Raw genomic sequence first — 19,433 nt, forward strand, 5'->3', positions numbered from 1 at the left:
GTCCAGCATTGTCCCAGGCTACACTGCTGATACGTCACCGCTAACCTGGCCCTTGTACCCCCCAGATCCGGTAAAAGCCAGAGCGGCGATGAGGAGGGACCCCTGAGCGACAAGTGCAGCCGCAAGACCCTCTTCTACCTGATCGCCACCCTCAACGAGTCCTTCCGGCCCGACTACGACTTCAGCGCGGCCAAGAGCCACGAATTCAGCCGGGAGCCCAGTCTGAACTGGGTACGTGAGCCCAGTGCCCCGGCTCGCCCAGCAGCCGCTGGCCACCTCGCGTGTCCCCTCCGTGGTCACTGTTGGGCTCCCGAAGTGGAGGAGGGACGGGGAGGATGAGGCGTGTGGGGTGTGTGAGGGAGGTGGTGGGCAGGAGGGCAGGCAGAGAGCAGAGTGCAGGCAAGTGCAGGCAGGTGCAGGCAGCAGCTCCCTGGTCTCCGCAGGTGGTGAACGCCGTCAACTGCAGCCTCTTCTCTGCCGTGCGGGAGGATTTCAAGGCACTGAAGCCGCATCTGTGGGACGCAGTGGACGAGGAGATCTGTCTGTCTGAGTGTGACATCTACAGGTGAGGGGACAGGGACCGGCTGTCCCAGTGTGACACCCACAGGTACCGGGTGTGACATGTGCAGGTGAGGGGACAGGCACTGGCTCTGGCCCTGTTCGCACGCGGTGACCTGCACAGAGGGTGATTTTTCACTCAAAAGTCCCATTTTGGTGTGTGCACCTGTGTCCGTGAGGACCCACCGCTGGCATGGGGCTGGGTGTTCCCTCCCTGTTGAGGGGTACCTGCTGCTGTCCCCTCCCTGTCCGCTCTGCTGCCCCCTCCCTCGCAGGACGTCCAGCCCCGGTGCTCCCCGGGGCAGTGGCTGCACTGGAAGCTGCGTCTTGTGCTCCTGCCAAAGCCTCTCCTTCTCCTTCCCCTTCCCCTTCCCCTTCCCCTCCCCCTCCACTCTTTTTTTCCCTTTTCCCTTTTCCCTTTCCTCTTCTTCTCTCTCCTCTCTCCTCACCCTTCTCTGCCTTTTCTCCCTTTCCTTTCTTTCTTCTCCTTCCTCTCCTTCCTCTCCTTCCTTTCTCTCTCTTCTCTCTTTTCTCTCTTTTCTTTCTCTCTTTTCTCTCTCCCCTCCCCTCCCCTCCCCTCTCCTCTCCTCTCCTCCTCCTCACACCCCCCTCCCCACTGCAGCTACAACCCCGACCTGGACTCGGACCCCTTCGGGGAGGACGGCAGCCTCTGGTCCTTCAACTATTTCTTTTACAACAAGCGGCTCAAGCGCATCGTCTTCTTCACCTGCCGCTCCATCAGGTCAGCCCCGCACCGCGGCCCTAACGTCACCCTCAAAATGTGTCACCCACCCGGGAGCCGTGTCCTCGCAGGGGAGGAACTCCCACCCCGGCTGCCCCCGCGGCAGATCCGTGTTGGGGGACGCGCCTGTGCTGGCATTGGCAAAACTGGAGCCCGGTTCCCTCTGACACACGTCACCAAAGGATGAGCTGAGGGGAGATGTGGTCCTTGGGGACGCGGTGGCCTGTCCCCTGGCACTGGAGGGGACATATTGGGGGAGAGGAACTCCTTGGGGACACTGTCTGCAGAACAGCCCCCCTTCCTGTGGGCACAGAGACCTGGGGTGAGGATTGGGGTGTCCCCATGGCTGTGCCATTGGGTGTCACCAGTGGGCGCTTGGGACCCCCCAGGGCGAGGATCAGGATATCCCCATGGCTGTGCCATCGTGGTGTCACTGGTGGGCACTCAGGAGGCCCCCAGGGCAAGGATCAGGGTGTCCCCGTGGCTGCGCTGTCAGTGTCACCAGTGGGCACTTGGGAGCCCTCCGGGGCAAGGATCAGGGTGTCCCCGTGGCCGTGCCATCGCAGTGTCACCAGTGGGCACACGGGCGGTGACACGTTTTCCCACAGCGGGTACGCGTACACGTGCCCGGAGCCTGGCACCGAGCTGGACATGGAGCTGGGTGAGGAGGACGCGGAGGAGAACGGGGACACCGGTGACAGTGGGGACACCGAGAGCGGCAGCATCGAGGAGGAGAGGTGCGGGAGTGAGCGCTGCGGCACGGCACGGCACCTGGGGAACGGGGGGGTCCCCAGGGGATGGGGCGATCCTGGAGGGGTGGGGGGTTCTGGGGGGACTGGGGGCCTTGGAGCTGCTGCTGTGGGGGGGTCATGCAGAGCTGGGCAGAGACTGCTGCTCCCCCTGGGCCCCCACTCTGTGCTCCACACTCTGTGCCCCCCACTCTTGCTCTGTGCCCCCTCTCTGTGCCCCCCACTCTTGATCTGCTCCCCACTCTGTGCCCCCCACACCTGCTCTGTGCCCCCCACACACACTCTGTGCCCCCCCCCTCCTTTTTGTGACCCTACTCTTGCTCTGTGCCCCCCACATCCACTCTGTGCCCCCCACTCCTTTTTGTGACCCTACTCTTGCTCTGTGCCCCCCACACCCACTCAGTGTCCCCCACACCTGCTCTGTGCCCCCCACACCTGCTCTGTGTCCGCCCCACTCTGTGCCCCCCACACCCGTTCTGTGCCCCACTCCTCTCTGTGCCCCCCACTCTTGATCTGCTCCCTACTCCGTACCCTGCACTCCATGCCCCCCATTCCTCTCTGTGCCCCCCACTCCCGCTCTGTGCTCCCCCCTTGCCCCTCTCTGTGCCCCCCACTCTGTGCCCCCCACTCCATTCTGTGCCCCAAATCTGTGCCCCCGCCATGTCCCCCCTCTGCGCCCCCCCAGTGCTCCCCCTCCTCTGTGTGCCCCCCTATGCCCCCCACTCCGTGTCCCCCCCTTTTCCCCCTCTTTGCCCCCGGGATCCCCCCAGCGCCGCTGTCTCTTTGCCCCCAGGGTGCCAGTTCTCTGCGTGTGAGCCCCCGCCCAGCAGTTCCGCGACCCCCACTCTGCCGCCCCCCGCACACCCCCACGTACACTGGACCCCCCGACTCCGCATCCCCACGGACTGAACGCAGCCGAATCCTTGCTCCGGCGCCGCCGAAACCTCCGCATCCCCCGCCACGGTGCTGCTGGACCCACCTGTGCCCCCGCCACGCTGCGGGGGGGCTGGACAGCGCGGGGGGGCCCCGAGAAGCTTTGCTGCACTTTATGGCCGATGCACTGACCCGCCAGCCCCGGCGGCACCGGGATCCCCCCGAGCACTTTTCCGTCCCGGTGAGCGCTGGTGTCCCCAGCGGCAGCGGGGGGGGGACACCAGCGCCTGTCCCCCCCACCCTGGACACAGCGCCCCCAGACTGTCCTGCAGAAGAGTCCGTTCGTTTCAAAGACCTTTGCTTCGCTCTCGCCATCCCCCCTTTATTTTTTTCTGCCGTTTTGGGTTTATTTGGTTGTTCTTCTTTTGGTTGTTGTGCCACTGACGTCCTGTGTCGGGGGGTCCCACCTGGAGGGTGACTGGGAGCCTCCCCCCTGCCACCCCCCAGGGGGTGATTTTTGGGGGTTTATTTTTAAGCCACCGCTGATTTTTGACAGCGTGGAGGTGGCATTCGCGGTGCTGGCAGGGGCGTTGGTGGTACCAGGGGGTGTTTGTGGTGCCGGGGGGGCGTTGGCCGTGCCTGGGGGGTGTTCGCGGTGTCAGGCGCAGCTCAGCGCTTGCCGGGGGCTGTTTTTGGGCTACGTTCCCCCCTCAACTTTGGCTCAACCACATTGCCCCATTCTCCCCGTCCCCCTCTGCGGTGACGTCCCCCCCGGTCTGCCCAGATTTTCGGGGGGCCGGGTCCCCACTCTGTATTTTGGGGGGAGCTTGGCTGAGCCCCCCAAACCATGTGGGTCTGAGCTGCCCCCCCTGCCCTGAGAGGAGCCGCGCTGGCGCGGGGGCAGCTGGTTTGTCAGTGGGGTTGTTTCCTTGTCACCCTTGGGGACAGACTGAGCCTGCGGCTCCCCCCGCGTGTCCCCCTGTGTCCCCCCCGCACCCCATGGGCTCCCCAGCCCCGCGGGATGTGGCCGGGTGACACCTGCCACCGTCGTCCCCTCGTCCCGCACCGCCTGCCCCCTCGGGGACCCCCCAGCGATGTCCCGTCACAACAATAAAGTTTTTCTGTCATTTGTCCCCCCATCCTTGGGGACACCGGGGCTGGGGGGAGGTCACGGCAGGGGGGGCCAGGTGGTGACAGTCCCTGGTCCCTGCTGCCACCGCGGCTCCTGGCTGTGCTGCCGGCTCACCGTCCCGCATTTAATGAGCAAACTCCATCTTCCTTCATTAACGGATTATTAATTGCCACTGGCTGCAGGGCTGGGGGGGCTCATCCCGTCCCTGTCACAACAAGTCACCCGCTGTGACCTGGGCGGCTTTGGGTTTGGGCTTAGAAACACCCGATTTCATCCTGCGCTTGTTCCTCCCGAGGGTCGTTCCCGCTCCGGCCCCCCGCGCGGCAGCCGCTTGGTCTCTGCCGTCACTTCCAGGTGTCGCTTTGTCCTCTGTTTTATCACTTCATCCTCTATTTTATAATTTTATCCTCCGTTTAATCACTTTGTTTTTCTGCTTTATCGTCTCTTGAGTCAGATTTAAGGGGGTTTCGGCTCTTCGCTCGCGGGATGTTTTGCAGGATTTGCCGGTTTCATTTCCGAGATCTCGGAGCCGGAGTTCCCGGTGCCTTTCCCGGCTGCGGTGAATCCTGCGGTGTGCGCTGTGCCGCCGTGCGCCATGAACACTGGGATGGGAGCTCACGCCATCGCTTGTGAGATACCCCGAACCTCAATCGTCGCTTTTTTGGGATTAAACGACTTCTGGTGAGTTTTCTCCTCCCGACTGCAGCAGGTTTGCCACGGGAACGAGGAGGAACCGCAGCAGCCGTCGGTGTTTGTAAATCAGCTTAATGACAGATCTTTGGGGAGGAAAAGGCAAGAATGGGGATTTAATGTGGGGGTCTTCAGGGGCGGGGGAACCAGGAGGTCAGCACCAGGACCAAACCGGGGACAGCACCGGGACCAAACCGGGGACAGCACCGGGACCAAACTGGGACTGAACCAGGGACAGCACTGGGACCAAACTGGGACAGCACTGGGACTGCACCAGGACTGAACTGGGCACCAGGACTGAACTGGGCACCGGGACCGAACTGGGACAGCACCGGGACTGAAACGGAGCAGCATGGGGACTACATGGGGACAGCACCGGGACCCCACCGGTGTCAGCAGCGGGACCCCGGACCCCCCGGGGCCTTGGCCACCCCGAACCCCGCCGTGGGGCCGCCGCCGTGGGGACCCGGGAGCGCAACGGGCAGCTCCGCGGTGCGGGGAGCCAGGGGCTGCTCCGACCTTCGTCCCGCCGAGGAAGGGCTGGGTGGCGACGGGAGGGTCGCAGTGTCAGCGAGGTGGCGCGGTGGCCGCGGTCGCGCGTGGGGTCCCCGGGGTGCGGGGACACGGGGAACGGCGGCCCCGCGCCGTGACCCCCCGGGAGCACCCGCGTCCTCCCACTCGCACTAGGACCCGGCGGCGCCGCAGAGTCGGGGGGCGGGGCCCAGTCGGGGCGGGGCCGCGTAACGCCGAGCGAACCGCCAATCCCAGAAGCCCTTTCTCCGCTGGACCCGCCCCCTTTGGCGGCTTTTCTGTAGCAGATTGGTGCAGCCGCCGCGCCAGCGGGCGCTCATTGGCTCTCGGTCACGCCCATCACGCCGAGGAGGCCCGGCGGTTGCTAGGTGACGCCCGTCACGCTGGAGGCGCCCGCCATGGCGGAGGCGGCGGCGGAGGCCGCGCTGGCGGAGCTGGCGGCCCTGCTGGCCCCGGCGGCGGGCGAGGCGGCGCGGGCGGGCGCGGCGGCGGCGGCGCTGGCGCTGTCGGGGGACGCGGCGGGGCGGCGGCTGCTGGCGGGGCGGCCCGAGGCCCTGGCGGCCTTGCTGGAGCTGGCGGCGGCGCCGGGCCCGCCCGCGGCCCGCGACGCGCTGGGCTGCCTGGTGAACGTGTCGGCCGAGCCCGCGGCCCGGGAGCCGCTGCTGGCGGCGCTGCCCGCGCTGCTGGGGCTGCTGCCGGCCGGGCCGGCCTGCGGGCTGCTGGCCAACCTGTGCCGGGAGCGCGGGGCGGCGCGGCGGGTGCTGCGGGGCCTGCGGGAGCGCGGGCCCGGGCTGGGGCCGCTGCTGGACGCGCTGGGGGAGCCCCGGCCGCCCGCTCAGCTCGGGCCGCTGCTCTGCAACCTCAGCCAGCTGCCCGAGGGCCGCCGCGGCCTGCTCGACCGCTCCCGGTACGGCCCGGCGGGGGGTCCGGCCCGGGGTGTCCGTCCCAGTGTGCGTCCATCCCGGTGTGTCCGTCCCGGTGTGTCCGTCCCGGTGTGTCCGTCCCGGTGTGTCCATCCCAGTGTGACCGTCATGGTGTGTCCATCCCGGTGTGTCCATCCCAGTGTGACTGTCCTGGTGTGTCCATCCCAGTGTGACCGTCATGGTGTGTCCATCCCGGTGTGTCCATCCCAGTGTGACTGTCCTGGTGTGTCCATCCCAGTGTGACCGTCATGGTGTGTCCATCCCGGTGTGTCCATCCCAGTGTGTCCATCCCGGTGTGTCCATCCCGGTGTGTCCATCCCAGTGTGACCGGTGTGTCCATCCCGGTGTGACCGTCATGGTGTGACTGTCCCAGTATGATCACCCAGTGTGACCGCCATGGTGTGACCGCCCGGTGCGCCCGTCCCCGCAGGCGCTCGGTGCAGCGGCTGCTGCCCTTCACCCAGTACCGGGATTCTGCTGTTCATCGCCGGGGCATCGTGGGCGCCCTCAGGAACTGCTGCTTCGAGCACGGTGAGGGCACCGGCACCGGGACCGGCCTCCAGCCCTGGGGGAACTGGGATGGGGTTCACGCCCACACTGGTGTGGTGCTGTGGTTTAGGCTGGTGATGCTGGCTGGGCTTAGCGGTGTGAGCGGTAGAACCAGGTTTAGCTGTTGCAGGTGGCAGAACTGGATTTAGCTGGTGCAGGTGATAAAACCGGGTTTAGCCGGTGCTGAGCAGAGCTCACACAACATCAGGGCTGTCTCCATTTCTCTTGCTGCCAGCGCATCCTGGAGGGTGTGCAGGAGGGTGGGGGGGACACAGCCCAGCTCCCCCCGGACACAAGGGGTGTCCCCCACCCCACAGCGCTAAAACAGGGAGGGGGCAAAGCTGCTGGGGCGTGGGGACAGGCGATGGGTGACCGGTGCCTAGCATCACTGGGGACTCGTTGTGTGTGAGATTTTCCATCTTTTGCCCTTCCGATCCCCGCCCCGTGCCACTGGTGGGGGGCTGAGTGGTGGGGCGGGGGGCTGAGCTGGGCTGTGGGAGCTCCTCTGACCCTCCCTTTCTCCACAGAGGATCATGAGTGGCTGCTGAGCGAGGAGGTCGACATCCTGCCCTTCCTCCTGCTGCCCCTGGCTGGCCCCGAGGAGCTCCCCGATGAGGAGATGGAACGTGAGGGGGTGTCGGGGGGTATCCGGGGGGTGTCCGGGGGCTGCCGGCCATGTCCCCCCTCCCTGAGGCCACTTGTCCCCTAGGGCTGCCCCCCGAGCTGCAGTACCTGCCACAGGACAAGCGGCGTGAGGAGGAGCCCGATATCCGCAAGATGCTCCTGGAATCCATCATGCTGGTGGGTACCGCGGGGACGAGGGCGAGAGCCACATCCTGGGGCTGGAAATTGTCCCCTCGGGGAAAGGGAGCTGGGGGTCTTGGGGACAGCAGGGTGACCATGAGCCAGCACTGGGCCCTTGTGGCCAGGAAGGGCAATGGGACCTGGGGGGATTAGAAGGGGGTGGTCAGTAGGTCAGAGAGGTTCTCCTGCCCCTCTGCTCTGCCCTGGGGAGACCTCATCTGGAATATTGTGTCCAGTTCTGGGCCCCTCAGCTCCAGCAGGACAGGGAACTGCTGGAGAGAGTCCAGCGCAGCCACCAAGATGCTGCAGGGAGTGGAGCATCTCCCGTGTGAGGAAAGGCTGAGGAGCTGGGGCTCTGAGCTGGGGAAGAGGAGACTGAGGGCTGACTCATTCATGGGGATCAATATGGAAAGGGGGAGTGTCAGGAGGATGGAGCCAGGCTCTTCTGGGTGACAGCCAGTGACAGGACAAGGGGCAATGGGTGCAAACTGGAACACAGGAGGTTCCACTTGAATATGAGAAGAAACTTGTTCCCGGTGAGGGTGCCAGAGCCTGGCCCAGGCTGCCCAGGGAGGTTGTGGAGTCTCCTTCTCTGCAGACATTCCAACCCGCCTGGACACCTTCTGTGTAACCTCAGCTGGGTGTTCCTGCTCCGGCGGGGGGTTGCACTGGATGAGCTCCCGAGGTCCCTTCAACCCCTGACATCCTGGGACTCTGTGACTCTGTGGCTCTGTCTGCGGGTGACACTGAGCTGGGGGGAGCAGCGGGTGCGTCAGAGGGGGGTGTTGGCACCCGGGGGGACCTGGGCAGCTGCAGAAATGGGCTGACGGGTGTAGGAAACGATCACCTTGCCAATAGGCCCAGGCGGGATCTCTCAGCAAAAAGTATTTTATTAACGATTTTGCAAGACCGGGTGTTCTACCTAAAGGTAGGCACGCTGAGTAGGGCAAAAAGCCCCTGCTTATATCCCCCCCAAATCCCAGCCGCAAATCCCCTCCCCTGTTCCCCAGTGCTTGGTACCTCAGGGTTTAGAGACCACCCAACCCTGCCTCAGTTTACCCGTCTCATCCATCTAATCCAAACAATACCCTTCCCCTTATCGATCTATTTAAAATATGGGCTCCTGGCTCTTGGGCTGCCCTTCCCCCTAGATTAACTTGTAAATACAGGAATCAGTTTGCATTCTGGGATTGGTCTGAAGTGACTTTGTTTTACGTTAAGGATTCATAGTCTGATGTCTCTCAGTCCTTCCCCGACTTGGGTCAGGCACCAGGTCCCCAGTTTTGTAAAAACAACGTTCCTTCGCTAAATGTTCCTATAATGGGGACCTCGTGAAGCTCAGCAAGGGACAGGCAGGGGGACAATGGGCTGGAGAGCGGCTCCGCACGCCCAGGGGTGTCGGTGGCCACCACGGGGGGCTCGGTGGCCACCACAGGAGCCAGTAGCGGGTTCTGGTGGCGAAGGCGACGAGGGGCGTCCTGGGCTGCGTGACAGCGGGACAAGGGACCTGCTCGGCACTGGTGAGGCCACAGCTGGAGCACTGGAGAAAGACGGGGACGCGGTGGGGACAGGGTCAACCAAGGTGGTGAAGGGACCGGAGCTTCTCCCCCAGGAGGGACCAAGGGTGATCGAGCCTGGAGAAGCGAAGGCTCCGGGAATCTCCTGCGTGTCTATAAACACCCAAAGGGATGGGGTGAAGAGGATCCGGTGCTTTCCAGTGCTGCCCAGTGCCAGGACCAGTGGCGCAAACTGGAACGCATGGGGTTACGCTTGAACATCAGGAAACGCTTTGTCACCGTGAGGGTGACCGAGCCCCGGCACAGGGTCCCCAGGAGGTTGTGCAGACTGATGTCCCCGTCCCCAGCCCCACCTGTACGTCCGAGGGCTGTCCCACCCCTCCTGGTGTCACCGGCTCTGTGACTGCCCCCCATGCCGGGGGACACTCCATCCAGGGGAGGCTGAGATGGGACACGAAGGACAATTTCTTCCCCAAAAGGCTGTTGGGCATTGGAACAGGCTGCCCAGGGCAGTGGTGGAGTCACCATCGCTGGAGGGGTTTAAAAGGCGTTTAGATGAGGTTCTCAGGGACATGGGGCAGTGCCAGGGGTGGGGGAACGGTTGGACTGTCACCTGCTGTCACCACACAACCCCGCGCTGCTGCTTTGTCCCCCCCGCAGCTCATGGCCACCAGGGCCGGCCGGCGCACGGTGAGGGACAAGGGGACGTACCTGGTCCTGCGGGAGCTGCACCGCTGGGAGCGGGAGCCCCATGTGCTGACTGCCTGTGAGAAGCTCATCCAGGTCAGCGGGGTCCTGGGGGGACAGCAGGGTTCTGGGGGGACAGCAGGGTTCTGGGGGGACAGGAGGGTCCCTGCGGGGGGACAGGAGGGTCCCTGGGGGGACAAGAGAGTTCTGGGAGGGGACAGGAGGGTTCTGGGGGGACAGGAGGGTTCTGGGAGGGGACAGCAGGGTTCTGGGGGAGGACAGCAGGGTCCCTGGGAGGGGACAGCAGGGTCCCTGGGAGGGGACAGCAGGGTTCTGGGAGGGTACAGCAGGGTCCTGGGAGAGGACAGCAGGGTCCTGGGGGGACAGCAGGGTCCTTGGACAGGACAGCAGGGTTCTGGGGGGGGACAAGAGGGTTCTGGGGAGACAGCAGGGTCCCTGGGAGGGGACAGCAGAGTCCTGGGAGGGGACAGCAGGGTTCTGGGGGGGGACAAGAGGGTTCTGGGAGTGCAGAGCTGCTCCCAGGCTCTGTCCTCGCTCCCCATGGGGCTGTGGGGCCGTGGGTGGGGATCCCACCAACCTGTCACCCACCTGGGCCAAAGGTGCTGATCGGGGACGAGCCCGGGCCGGGGATGGAGAACTTGCTGGAGGTGACGGTCCCCGAGGAGCTGGAGCAGCAGCTGCAGCGCCTGGATCGGGAGGAGGAAGAGCGGTGGCGGCGGGAGGAAGAGGAGCAGCGGGATGAAGAAAAGGAGCGGCGAGCGGCGCAGGGCTCCACACCGCACCCCGAGGAGCCCCCACGGTGAGGGGCTGCCGGGCTCGGGCCCCCCACACAGCCCGGTCACCTCTTGGGGTGACTCCCCGACCCCCCCCAGTCCTCCCCGCTGCTTGGGGAGCGAATTTGGGGTCCTGGGGGGCGCAGTCCCCCCTCGTCCCCGCAGCTCTGCCGCTGCTGTTGTGGGATGAGGTGGAAACGGGGCGGGGGGATGTTTGGGAAGGGGGTGCAGTCCCCTGCCCCCCGCCGTGGGGCTGCCCCACTGCTGCCCACGGGCGCTGCCCAGGGCTGCCGCAACCTGACTCGCAAAATAAAAGGTTTCTGGCCCAAAACCGCTGTGGCCCCCAGGAGAGGGTGAGGGGCGCTGGGGGGGTGTGGGCTCAGGTCTGTCACTGTCACTGTCACTGCGTCCCCTGCTCCTGCCCCAGCCCCGGGCTGCTGCGGGGGGGGCACAAGCTCATCCCCCACCCACCCTTGTGATCCCCATCCTGTCTGGGGCACCCCGGGGGTCTGGGGGGGCTGATCCCCGCTCCTGTATGGGGGACCCCGGGGGCCTGGGGGGGCTGATCCCCGCTCCTGTATGGGGCACCCTGGGGATCTGGGGGGGCTGATCCCCCCTCCTATATGGGGCACTCTGGGGGTCTGATCCCCGCTCATGTATGGGGCACCCCGGGGATCTAGAGGGGCTGATCCCCCCCGTGTTGGTGCAGCCGGGGGTCCCAGGGTGTCGATCCCCTCCCGTGGGGGGGTACCCATGTACTCCTGGGACCCCCCACCCTGGAGGGAGCCCATGTCCCACCGTGGGCTGGGCGGGGACATCACGGAGTGGGGACAGGGTGGGGGTCCCCAACTGCAGCACGTGTCATGCTGCGGGGCAGGGGCGAGGCTGGGTGGGGGTTCCTTTGTGTGGGACACCCTGGGTGGGGGTCCCTGCTGCGGGGGGTGTGTGAGTGGGGGTCCCCACCGTGGGACACCCTGGGTGGGGGTCCCTGCTGTGGGGGGTGTGTGAGTGGGGGTCCCCACTGTGGACACCCTGGGTGGGGGTCCCTGCTGCGGGGGGTGTGTGAGTGGGGGTCCCCACCGTGGGACACCCTGGGTGGGGGTCCCTGCTGCGGGGGGTGTGTGAGTGGGGGTCCCCACCGTGGGACACCCTGGGTGGGGGTCTCCATCTGTGGAGTGCCATGGGTGGAAGTTGAGGATGGGGCTGGGGGGGCTCCCCGCTGCGGGACGCACTTGGGTGGGGGTCTCCACCTGTGGGACGTGTCTGGCTGGGGGTCCCCACTGTGGGACACCCGTGTCCCAGCCCCCTGCTTGGGGACACCCCAAAGTCCCCCTCGCGCTGCCCCACCCTCCCCAGCGCGGCGTGGCGGGGGGGGTGACCCACACCCTGTCTCCCGGGCGGGACCCACGGCCTCGCGTGGGGGACACGGGGACAGGGAGGGACCCCCGGGGGTCGCTGTTCGCGGGGACCCCACCCCGCCACCGGCGCCCCCTGGCGGGGCTGAGCGGCCGTCGCGCCCTCCCGGCCGTGCGCATGCGCACGAGCCACGGCCCGTGCGGGGCGGAGTCTTAGCCGAGGGGCGTGGCCCTCTGGAGGAGGGGGCGTGGCCAAGGGGGCGTGGCGAGCGCACCCGGAAGCGGCGCCGGGGGCCGAGCGGGTCCCGGTCGGGCGGTGAGTGCGGGATTCGGGGACACCGGGCCGGGCCGGGGGACGCGCTGCTGCGGGGAGCCGGGGCTGCCCGTTCCCCGGCCGGCGGGGACCTGCCAGCCCTCCCCGGGGCGGGGCTTCGGGGCCTACGGTGGCCCAGCTCCCCCGGACCCCCCGCCCGGCACCGGGGCCGGTTGGTGTCCGGTGCTCTTCCCGTTCCCGGGGGAACCGCCCCGCTGGGGGGCTCCCCCGGGGCCGAAGCTCCGGTGCCGGGGAGCCGGGAGGGTCAGACCCCGGGGCGGCGGGATCCCCCGGGTGGGTTAAACCCGGCAGCACCCGCCTCCCCCGACCTCCCCGGGTCACCGCGGCGGCGAACGTGCCGGTAACCGGCTGCGGTGCCGCCGCAAGGCCGAGGGCACGGCCGGAACGAGCCCTTTGGGGCCGGTCTGGGGCGGAGGAGGCTCCGGCAGCAGCGGGAAAAGTCTGAAATATCACCCCCCAAACCTTATTGCGCTGCCAGCTTGGCCGGGCTGGGCTGGGCTGGTGGGTTTAAGCCCGGCTTTGCCGGGCGTGGCTGCTGGAGGCGCCGCTCCGTCGCTCTTCACCGTGGTTTTGGGGACAGAAATCTGGAGCGCGGCCCTGGCAGCGCGTGGGGGCTCGTTAGCGGGGCGCCCGCCTGGGCTTCGTTAATGAGGTGCCCACCTGGGCTTCGTTAATGAGGTGCCCACCTGGGGTTCGTTAACGGGGCGCCCACCTGGGGCTCGTCAGCCAGCGCCCTCCTGCCGAACCTGGGGGTCGTGGTTCCCAGTTCCTCCCAGTTGCGCAAGGGAAACGCTGTTTTCCAACCGAAAACGCGCTCCCGTTTGCAGGTGCTGCAGGAGGGGAGCAGAGCCCGGCCCCCCCAGCTCTGCAGGACGGTGCCGGCACCGATGGAAGCGCGGTGCCCGCTGCCCGCCGGCCTCTCCGACACGGGACGCGGGCAGGGGATCGCCCGCCTGCGAGGAACCGGCGTTTCGCCCTCCCTGGGGCTGCCGTAGAGCGGCCCCGGTGCCCTTTTCCAACCCACGCCGCAAACAGTCTCCTCCGTGGAAGTAAAGGCAGCGCGTAAAAATAGGTTCCCCAGGGATCCCCGGGCTGGGGACGGGGGACGCTGCCGACTGCCTTCTGCTGGCGGGGAGGCTGAGGACGCGGAGCATGACGGAGTCACGGATCAAACGTGAGTACGGGGAGCGGACGAGGGGCCCCCGTGCGCCCCGGGCTGCTCCTTCTGCCCCTTCACCCGGCTCCAGCGCAGCTTTCCTGCGCCACGGGGCCGGCTGGGAAGTCGCTCTCGCTAATAAAGCCAAATTGCCCCCGCGGTGCCCGGGGGAGCTGCCGGGAGGAGCGAGCGGTTCTCCCCGCGCCGTAATTCCCTGCCCTAGAAATTAATCTCGGGCCTTGTCTTTGCTGCAAATTGCATAAGCTTAAATAGTCTCTAAACACTTAAACTGCTCTAAACCCTTGCGCATTTTCTAAATCAATCCCAGCCAGCTTTGAAATGAGCCTCTGGGTTTTTTTATTTTGTGTTTTTTTTGTTTTTTTAAGATAATAAAGAATTTTCTGGTTTGGTGAAGCCCTGGGGAAGGGGTGAGTTGGGGTGGGCGCAGGGGTCACCCTCCCCAGCAGCACCAGCTCACGTTGGCTTTAACGTGACTGTGGGAGCAACATCTCCGTGACGCCCCCACCTTGGGAAATGAGACCCCAGGGGCGGCTTTGGGCTGTGGGGTGGGACCATGTGGGACAGACAGACGGGGTGACAGACAGACAGCAGCTCCTCCTGGCCGCGCTGCAGGAGGGGACAGGACAAGGGTCGCTGTCACCTTCTTGTGCCACCTCGGGCGATGTCCCCTCGGGGCCGGGTGTCCCAGCAGATCTCTGTGTCCCCACGTGGAGCCGCGTCCTTAGACGGAGGGGCCGTGGTGTCGCGGAGGCCAAGTGCAGCCTCGGCCTGCTCTGGAGCTAATTAAGCTCATTACGACACAGCCCTAATGAGGAGTGCCCGTCCCCAGCGCTGCTGCCCGTCCCGGCTCCCAAACCTCGGGTGTCACGAATCCTCCTGGTCCCCAGAGCCGCGGTCACCGCGGTGCCGAGCGATGTCTGGAGGGTCCGCGGTTAAAAAACCCCCATGGAACGTGCAGCCCAGCTCGGGGGATGAGGAAGATGGGGATGGAGGAGCCCGTGGGGTCGGGAAGGGCGCGCGCAGGGTGCCTTTGAGTTAACAGTGAGATATTTTGGGGGATGAGCCCCCAGAAAGGGCTCCGGTGGGTGCTGGTTGAGTGGGAAACAAAAGGGCCGGTGAGGTTTAATTCAGCTGCGCACATGGCTGGTGGAAGGACGGGCGAAAACGCCCAGAGGCGGCTGTTCTGCTCTCACGAGGCCGGGAGGTGCTCCGGGGAGGCAGAATCTCTGCAGTTTGCCCGTTTTGCCCAGGGCTCGCCACGACGCTGATGGACGCCACGACGGACAAGGACCCGCTGGTCCAGGAGCAGATCTACAAGGCGCTGTGCGAGCTGGGGGAGTCGGAGCCCGAGGAGATCCTCAACGCCTGCGACGAGTACCTGCGGCAGCACGACAAGGTGGGGGAAAAGCATCCCCGGGGGTCTGGGCTGCGGTGCTGGAAGCGGCGGGTGAGGAAAAGACCTGCAAGGTCACCGAGTCCAACCATAACCCACCCCCGGCACTGCCCCGTGTCCTGAGAACCTCCTGTCCGTCTGTCCAACCCCTCCAGGGATGGTGACTCCAGCACTGCCCTGGGCAGCCTGTTCCAATGCCCCACAGCCCTTTGGGGAAGAAATTGTTCCCCACATCCAACCTCAACCTCCCCTGGCGCAACTTGAGGCCGTTTCCTCTGCTCCTGGCGCTTGTTCCTGGGGAGCAGAGCCCGACCCCCCCTGGCTCCAAGCTCCTTTCAGGCAGGTCAGAGATCAGAAGGTCTCCCCTCAGCTCCTGTTCTCAGCTGAACCCCCAGCTCCCTCAGCCGCTCCCATCACCCTTGTGCTCCAGCCCCTCACCAGCTCCGTTCCCTTCTCTCAACTCGCTCCAGCACCTCAAGGCCTTTCTTGGCGTGAGGGGCCCAGAGCTGCCCCCAGGGTTCGGGGTTCGGCCTCCCCAGAGCCCAGCGCTGCGGCTCCACCTCGGGGACGTGCAGGTTTTGGTGGCCGTGGCGCAGCCGCGGGGCCCGGCTGGGCTGACCGGCCGTCCCGTCCCGTTCCAGCTGGCCTACCCGCACCGGGTCATCATCCTGAAGGCGATGGAGACCGTGGTGAAGAACAACATCGCCCTCTTGGACAAAAGCACAGCGAAGGTCGTTATCTTCCTGGCGTCTAACGAAATGACCAAGTCAAAGGTACGACCCGACGGCCCCGGCTCCTCCCGGGGGTCTCGGCTGGGCCATTTCTGCCCCTGATGCTGTTGTTGCAGTAGATGCTGCACGTCTGGGGTGCAGCGCAGTGACCGGGACCCTTTTTGGGGAAGGGAAGAGCTGGTTCTGTGCCGTCTGCTGGCCGTGGGGTGGAGGAGGGCGCAGGGCATGGGGACGGGCTGCGCTCCTCTCTGGGGAGGGATGAGGATGGTTTGGCTGAGGGGTTTCTTCCAGCACAGCGTGTGAACGCAGCTTAACCAAATTCGGATGCTGAAAAGCACCTGGGCAGGCAGGTGGGTGTTGGAGCGGGAGGCAAGGGGGTCACATCTGAATCCGGGGCCCGTTGTTCATCCCGCCCGGTGCGATTCCCTGCGGCGCTGGGATCCGGCACAGCCCACGGCGTTGAAACGAAGCAGCAGCAGCGTCCGGGGCGGCTGCGTGTCTGCGGCGGCGTCTGTGTGTCTGTCCTGACGCGGTTTCCCCCGGTCCGTGCCAGGAGGTGATCCGGGACTGGCAACAAGCCGCCAGCAACGTGCTGGTGGCCGTGGGGCAGCGCTTCATCAACAAGGTGATGGAGGAGGTGCTCAGCAAGTTCCAGCCGGGGATCCTGCCCCACTACTTCGTGGTGCAGACCTTCGCCAACCTCTCGGTGTCCAACGGTGAGCGGGCGCCGCGGGGCGCAGGCTGGGATGTGTCGGGAGCAGCCGGGGGGGTGTTGGCTGCTTTGGGTGGTGAGGTTCACCCTGCACCCCAATAGCTCTGCAGCCTCACGTGTGCTTCAAAACAACCCGCCCGGGATCTTACAGCTCAGACGTGCTGCTGCTGAACAATCGGGGTGTTTGCTCGGCAAAAATAACTCGGTGAAGAGCCTCTGCAGGGAGAAAGGCTGAGACAGTTCAGGGTTCAGCCTGGGGAGGAGAAGCTCCAGAGAGACCTTAGTGCGGCCTTTCCGGACTTAAAAGGGTCAATAAGAAAGATGGGGACAGACTTTTGAGCAGGGCCTGTTGCGATAGGACAAGGGGTGATGGTTTTAAACTGAAGGAGGGAGATTCAGGCTGGATATAAAGAAGAAATTTGTCACACTGAGGGTGGCGAGAGCCTGGCCCAGGTTGGCCAGAGAGGTGGTGGCTGAACCATCCCTGGAGACATCCCAGGCCAGGCTGGACGGGGCTCTGAGCAACCTGAGCTGGTGCCGATGTCCCCGCTCATGGCAGGGGGGGCACTGGGGGAGCTCTAATGTCCCTTCAACCCAAACCACCCGTGGTTCTATGAAAATGAGGCTCCTGGCCACAGCGAGCCGCATTTCTTGGGGTGCCCATGCGATTCCTCCGGGGCAGCACTCGTGTGTTCTCAGTGCTGAACCTCTCCCGTTCCCTCCCCAGTGTTTGGGATGGTGCCTTTTCTCAACTCCATCCTGGGGACGATGCTGCCCATGCTGGGAATGGCCAAGCAGGACCACATGAAGTCTGTCTTCTGCTACGGTAAGGGCTTTTCTGGATCTTCTGAGGCTGCTGTGGTTTTTGGATGTGTCGTGGGAGACGTTTTCCCTTCCCTGGAGGAGGAGGAACCGCAGGCAGGGGCTGGGGAACGGGCTCAGCTGGACCTTTCCTGCGTGTTCGCGAGCAGCGACCCGTTTGGCTGCGGGCAGGGACCAACAGCCATCACCTGAAGGTCTCCGGGATCCTGCAAAAATCCTTCTCCATCCCCTGTCTGATCCCGCTCACTCCTGTTTCATGGCCCAGGGAGTACTGGTGTCCTGCGCTTTCTCCTCTGGCCAGGAGGACATGGTGGAGGTGACCGGTGTGGTGGGACAGGGAAAGAAGGAGGGACGTGCTGCTGGAGACCCTCCTGTGACCCGGGCTGTCCCTTTACTGTGACACCGAACTGGCACCTGGCAGCGGCCCTGCGGGCTGTGGGGAGGCCGGGGTGCCGGGCAGCGCTCGCCAAACCCGCTTCTGCAATTGTTATCAGCTGGTTTCAGGATGTGGCGCTCAGGGTGGGCAGGATGTCCCGGGGCTGCTTGCGACGCTGGAGCCCTCCAGCCCCGGGCTTGCTGAGAGCTGCTGCAGCGAGGTTGCAATCGCAGAATGGTTTTGGTTGGAAAAGCCCCTCAAGATCATCGAGTCCAACCATAACCCACCCCCGGCACTGCCCCCTGTCCCTGAGAACCTCATGTCCGTCTGTCCAACCCCTCCAGGGATGGTGACTCCAGCACTGCCCTGGGCAGCCTGTTCCAATGCCCCACAGCCCTTTGGGGAAGAAGTTTTCCCTCATTTCCAACCTCAACCTGCCCCGGTTTGGTGCAGAAGTGCCAGCGCTCACGCAGGTGACACCGAGTGGCTGCGCTGTCCCTCGGGCTGTGCCGGCGGTGACCGTCCCGCTGCGGCTCCTGCCGAGCCGCGTGTCTGTTCCCCGGTGAGATGCCCTCCCTAGATGTGACACTCACAGAATCCAGCAGAGGATCCTCAGAACTTGAGGTTTTCTTTCTGTAGCTGGGCAAAAATCAAAGGTGTTCTGGGGGAGCGGAGGTTCGAGGGCTCGGACAGACGCCGCCGGGGCCGTCGCTCTTATCTCTGGCTGATATTGGTTTCCAAGGTCTGGGAAAGCTGCCCGAGCAGTCCCGTAACCACGGGCATGGCCGCAAGGTGAGGTTCAGCAGCGTCTGTTTCTCCTGGAAACGAGGGGCTTTGTGTCTGCGCTCACCCCTGGGACTCGAGCGGGCCAGGAGCGGGTTTGCACCGTCAGATCTGCAGAGCTGCTTCGGCCTCGGGAGCTCTTGTCCTGCGCTGCCATCCAGCAAGATCTGGACAGGCTGGAGAGTTGGGCAGGGAAAAATTTAATGAAATATAGCAAGAGAAAGTCTTACATCTGGGTAGGAACAACCCCAGGGTCCAGTGTAGGTTGGGAACGAGCTGTTGGAGCAGTGCAGGGGAAAGGGAGCTGGGGGTCCTGGGGACAGCAGGGTGACCATGGGCCAGCACTGGGCCCTTGTGGCCAGGAAGGGCAATGGGACCTGGGGGGATTAGAAGGGGGTGGTCAGTAGGTCAGAGAGGTTCTCCTGCCCCTCTGCTCTGCCCTGGGGAGACCTCATCTGGAATGTTGTGTCCAGTTCTGGGCCCCTCAGCTCCAGCAGGACAGGGAACTGCTGGAGAGAGTCCAGCGCAGCCACGGAGATGCTGGAGGGAGTGGAGCATCTCCCGTGTGAGGAAAGGCTGAGGAGCTGGGGCTCTGAGCTGGAGAAGTGGAGACTGAGGGCTGACTCATTCATGGGGATCAATATGGAAAGGGGCAGTGTCAGGAGGATGGAGCCAGGCTCTTCTGGGTGACAGCCAGTGACAGGACAAGGGGCAATGGGTGCGAACTGGAACACAGGAGGTTCCACTTGAATATGAGAAGAAACTTGTTCCCGGTGAGGGTGCCAGAGCCTGGCCCAGGCTGCCCAGGGAGGTTGTGGAGTCTCCTTCTCTGCAGACATTCCAACCCGCCTGGACACCTTCTGTGTAACCTCAGCTGGGTGTTCCTGCTCCGGCGGGGGGTTGCACTGGATGAGCTCCCGAGGTCCCTTCCAACCCCTGACATCCTGGGACTCTGGGACTGTGTACCGAGCTCAGAGCAGGTCCGGCCCTGCTGTGTCCTCCCAAAGCCAAAGCCGAGCTCTGAGCACAACACGTCCTCCTTCGGACAGACCCAAACCCTGCGCTGGTTTGGCCGTGGGCTTGTTGGTGTTGCCAGCTCGGGGGGATTGGGCTGGATGTGGGTGATCATGAATTTATAGATGGTTTATAGGTTGGGTTTATAGATGGGAGATTTATAGATGGATTTATAGACAGGAGATCT

The 19,433-nt window shown here is 64.9% G+C and overlaps 3 protein-coding genes across 4 annotated transcripts in view; all 3 read left to right on the forward strand.

The window, feature by feature from the left end:
• The window catches only part of MAF1 (MAF1 homolog, negative regulator of RNA polymerase III), a 9,534-nt gene extending 5,044 nt beyond the window's left edge, over positions 1-4,490 (forward strand). The window contains exons 4-8 of the mRNA XM_065629163.1: positions 66-231; positions 444-565; positions 1,181-1,300; positions 1,909-2,037; positions 2,843-4,490. Coding sequence (XP_065485235.1) covers positions 66-231; positions 444-565; positions 1,181-1,300; positions 1,909-2,037; positions 2,843-2,864 — 559 coding nt within the window. The 3' untranslated portion in view covers positions 2,865-4,490. The remainder of the gene's footprint in view (positions 1-65; positions 232-443; positions 566-1,180; positions 1,301-1,908; positions 2,038-2,842) is intronic.
• A 1,174-nt stretch (positions 4,491-5,664) lies between these two features.
• On the forward strand, positions 5,665-10,870 carry HGH1 (HGH1 homolog). Its single transcript, XM_065629164.1, has 6 exons — positions 5,665-6,182; positions 6,629-6,729; positions 7,275-7,373; positions 7,457-7,548; positions 9,729-9,851; positions 10,376-10,870. The coding sequence occupies exons 1-6, from the start codon at positions 5,674-5,676 to the stop codon at positions 10,577-10,579; spliced, it is 1,128 nt and encodes a 375-aa protein (XP_065485236.1). The 5' UTR covers positions 5,665-5,673; the 3' UTR covers positions 10,580-10,870.
• A 1,290-nt stretch (positions 10,871-12,160) lies between these two features.
• The window catches only part of MROH1 (maestro heat like repeat family member 1), a 65,295-nt gene continuing 58,022 nt past the window's right edge, over positions 12,161-19,433 (forward strand). For both annotated transcript variants that reach the window (XM_065627373.1, XM_065627375.1), the window contains exons 1-6: positions 12,161-12,220; positions 13,066-13,412; positions 14,666-14,811; positions 15,450-15,581; positions 16,093-16,255; positions 16,979-17,077. In XM_065627373.1, coding sequence (XP_065483445.1) covers positions 13,391-13,412; positions 14,666-14,811; positions 15,450-15,581; positions 16,093-16,255; positions 16,979-17,077 — 562 coding nt within the window. In that variant the 5' untranslated portion in view covers positions 12,161-12,220; positions 13,066-13,390. The remainder of the gene's footprint in view (positions 12,221-13,065; positions 13,413-14,665; positions 14,812-15,449; positions 15,582-16,092; positions 16,256-16,978; positions 17,078-19,433) is intronic.

The sequence above is a fragment of the Caloenas nicobarica genome, chromosome 2, assembly GCF_036013445.1.
Source record: "Caloenas nicobarica isolate bCalNic1 chromosome 2, bCalNic1.hap1, whole genome shotgun sequence".
Lineage (NCBI taxonomy): Eukaryota > Metazoa > Chordata > Aves > Columbiformes > Columbidae > Caloenas > Caloenas nicobarica.